The sequence below is a fragment of the Nematolebias whitei genome, unplaced genomic scaffold (assembly GCF_014905685.2).
Source record: "Nematolebias whitei isolate Nwh7 unplaced genomic scaffold, NemWhi1 Nwh_scaf_8764, whole genome shotgun sequence".
Taxonomy (NCBI): Eukaryota; Metazoa; Chordata; class Actinopteri; order Cyprinodontiformes; family Rivulidae; genus Nematolebias; species Nematolebias whitei.
This window is the reverse complement of record NW_023627309.1, coordinates 1-2,594: the sequence shown is the minus strand read 5'-3', so window position 1 is coordinate 2,594 and position 2,594 is coordinate 1. Positions and strand designations below refer to the sequence as shown.

General features: G+C 37.9%; 1 protein-coding gene across 1 annotated transcript; it reads right to left on the bottom strand.

Annotated features, from left to right (window-relative positions):
* Positions 1–460: 460 nt before the first annotated feature.
* Positions 461–1,345, bottom strand: LOC119429843 (H-2 class II histocompatibility antigen, I-E beta chain-like; the record flags this gene model as incomplete). Its single annotated transcript, XM_037697376.1, has 2 exons — positions 1,288–1,345; positions 461–727 (listed from the first exon to the last, which is right to left on the bottom strand). Coding segments are annotated over exons 1-2 (322 nt in total), but the record flags the coding sequence as incomplete, so codon positions are not given.
* Between the last annotated feature and the right edge of the window lie 1,249 nt (positions 1,346–2,594).

The following is a 2,594-nucleotide window of genomic DNA, read 5'->3' as shown; positions in this document are numbered from 1 at the left end:
AGATGACTTTCCTTTTCAAGACCTTCTAATGTCTCTACATGCAGCTGTGGCGGCCATCTTGAACCAGGCTGCGATAAACGGTTCCTTCAGTGGCGGGTGATCATGTAAAGACTGAAGGGTCAGTTTTATTTTCTGGTCATAATTAATTCTCTGCAGTAGAAATAAAAGTATAAACTTTGATCAACTGTGAACTCTTCTTGTTTGTCAACATAATAAAAATATAGTAAATAACGATGAAAGAACATGAAAGAAGTCAACTGGACGTTCACTGCAGATTAATATTCTGATTATTTACATCATTTATGATTTAAAACTCAGAGAGAAACTGGAACTAATCAGAGCAAACATGAATACAATAAAACTGTCGATCTGTTGAGCAGATGGAACGAAGCAGAGTCAGGATCTGACCTGAGGTCAGTCAGGGTTTCATCAGATGAAGATGAAGATGAAGAACACTCACCTGATTTAGTCAGAACAGCTGGGTAAAAAGCATCAACGTGGCTCACGCAGATCTCCTTCTGAGCTCTCCTCACAACGACCTCTGAACCGCTGTTCCACCTCTGAGCGTTATTAATTCCATACTCCGTGTATCCAACAAAGTGACCCACAGAACTGTTGAACCTGACGTACTCCTTCTTGTCGTAGTACATGGAGTAGATGTACTCGATGTCCTTCAGCTCAGGGGAGCTGAACACACAACGATCCAATACATACTCCATGAACCCATCTGAGGAACAGAACCAGAACAGAACCTTAGAACTCAACAGTCAGCATACTGATCAGTTTATTGATCCTTCATGTGCTGGAGAGCAATGATAAATGATGTATCGATGGATCTTAGATTTATTGATTAATGATAAATCTATTGATTAATAATTAAAAATCAATGATCAGTAATCAACACACTGTTCGTGCTGCTGTTGTTTGGTGTAATGTTTTGCACTATTAGTGTTTAGTGTATTTCATAGTTTATATCTTAGCTCCTTATTTACTGTTACTTTTTACACTTTATATTTTTACTTTAGTTCCACCTCGTACCACGTGTGGTGTGAATGACAATAAACCTACTTGAACTTGATTTTATTATTAATATATGTATATATTTAAAATATTGATTACATTTTAGAGATGTTGAAAAGTATAAACAGTGTGTAATTGATTAATTATTTATAGATCAGTGATTACTATATTTGATATTGATCAGAGTATTGATCAGTAATCAGAGTACTGATCAGTAATCAAAGTATTGATCAGTAATCAGAGTATTGATCGGTATATTCCTCCTACCTGCAGGCCAGACGGTGATGAAGAGGAGGAGGCAGCAGAGGACTGATGAAGCCATGGTTCTGTCTGGGTCCAGCTGATAAACTGAGTGTCGGACTGAGAGCCGCTGTTAAAGCAGAGCGAGTGATGACGTCACGCAGCGTCATCAGTTACCAGGTAGAACAGCCTGGCTGCAGCCTGCTGAGAGGAGACATTCGAGGCTTCAGGCTGGTCTAAAGAGTCTGTCCACATATTAAAGGTTCTGCTGTACAGCCTCGTGTTCCTGTGGTACTGATCCAAACTTTACCTCAACCTGGATGTTCTGATGGTAAACCAAAGGATAATAACTTGATTTTAGGTCACAGTTTTCTGTTCTTTGTAGAACTTATTCTGATCCTGCTTCTGGTTCGGCTGGAGGTTTCTTCATTTCTTTCCACTGTCACTCTGTACTGCTCAGGATGCAAGTAGACACAAAGAAAACACTCAACACATTAATGATTTATAATAATAATTAATAAATTTTTATAATGCATGGAGGTTTAGTTATGCTGAAATAACTTTTTTTGTCTGCATGTGCTTAGCTCTCTGTTAGCAAAATATCTCATGAACCACTGGAAGGATTTGAATGAAACTGTCAGACATAATTCACTGAGTGAACCTCACTCAAAATGGCTACCACAGCTAATCCACATTAATCAAATGTCCATAACTGTTTTAAATGAAATTCAAACATAATTCTGAGTCATTTAGTCATAATAATAATAATAATTATTGTTGTTATATGTGTATCAGTTTTAAAGTCAGGTCATGTGATGGTGGAGGTAGGCAGAGTGCATGTGACGTGGGTCAAACAGAGACTGATGAAGTTTGTCTGATTAAATGTTATGTTGTGAGATCAGAGTGTGTACCGGAGCAACATCCTCATTGCTGAGAATGAGGCCCTGATCTGTGGGTCCAATCATCCTCCAGGAAAAAAAGGCTTTTATTATTTTCATATTTTGATGTCATTTATTTAACAAAAACATTTCAATCAAAACACTTAACAACATTTTACAAACTGCAAATATTTTACTGACAATAAAAAACATTTAAAATAAAATCTGACAGTTTTAAAATGATTTTTTTTTAGTCATTGAGGAAATGTAAAACCAGAACTGAACAGAACTGGGAGGAGAACCAGCACAAAACATTGTAAACCAGTTGGAGGATCTGAAAACCCCACAGAACCCTCAGACAGAGGCTGGTCCAGCCCGAGGACAGAACCCCACAAACCCAGACTGACAGTGGGGTCGATGAAAGTTCTGACCTCCATGATGGAGAAACTAGAGAAC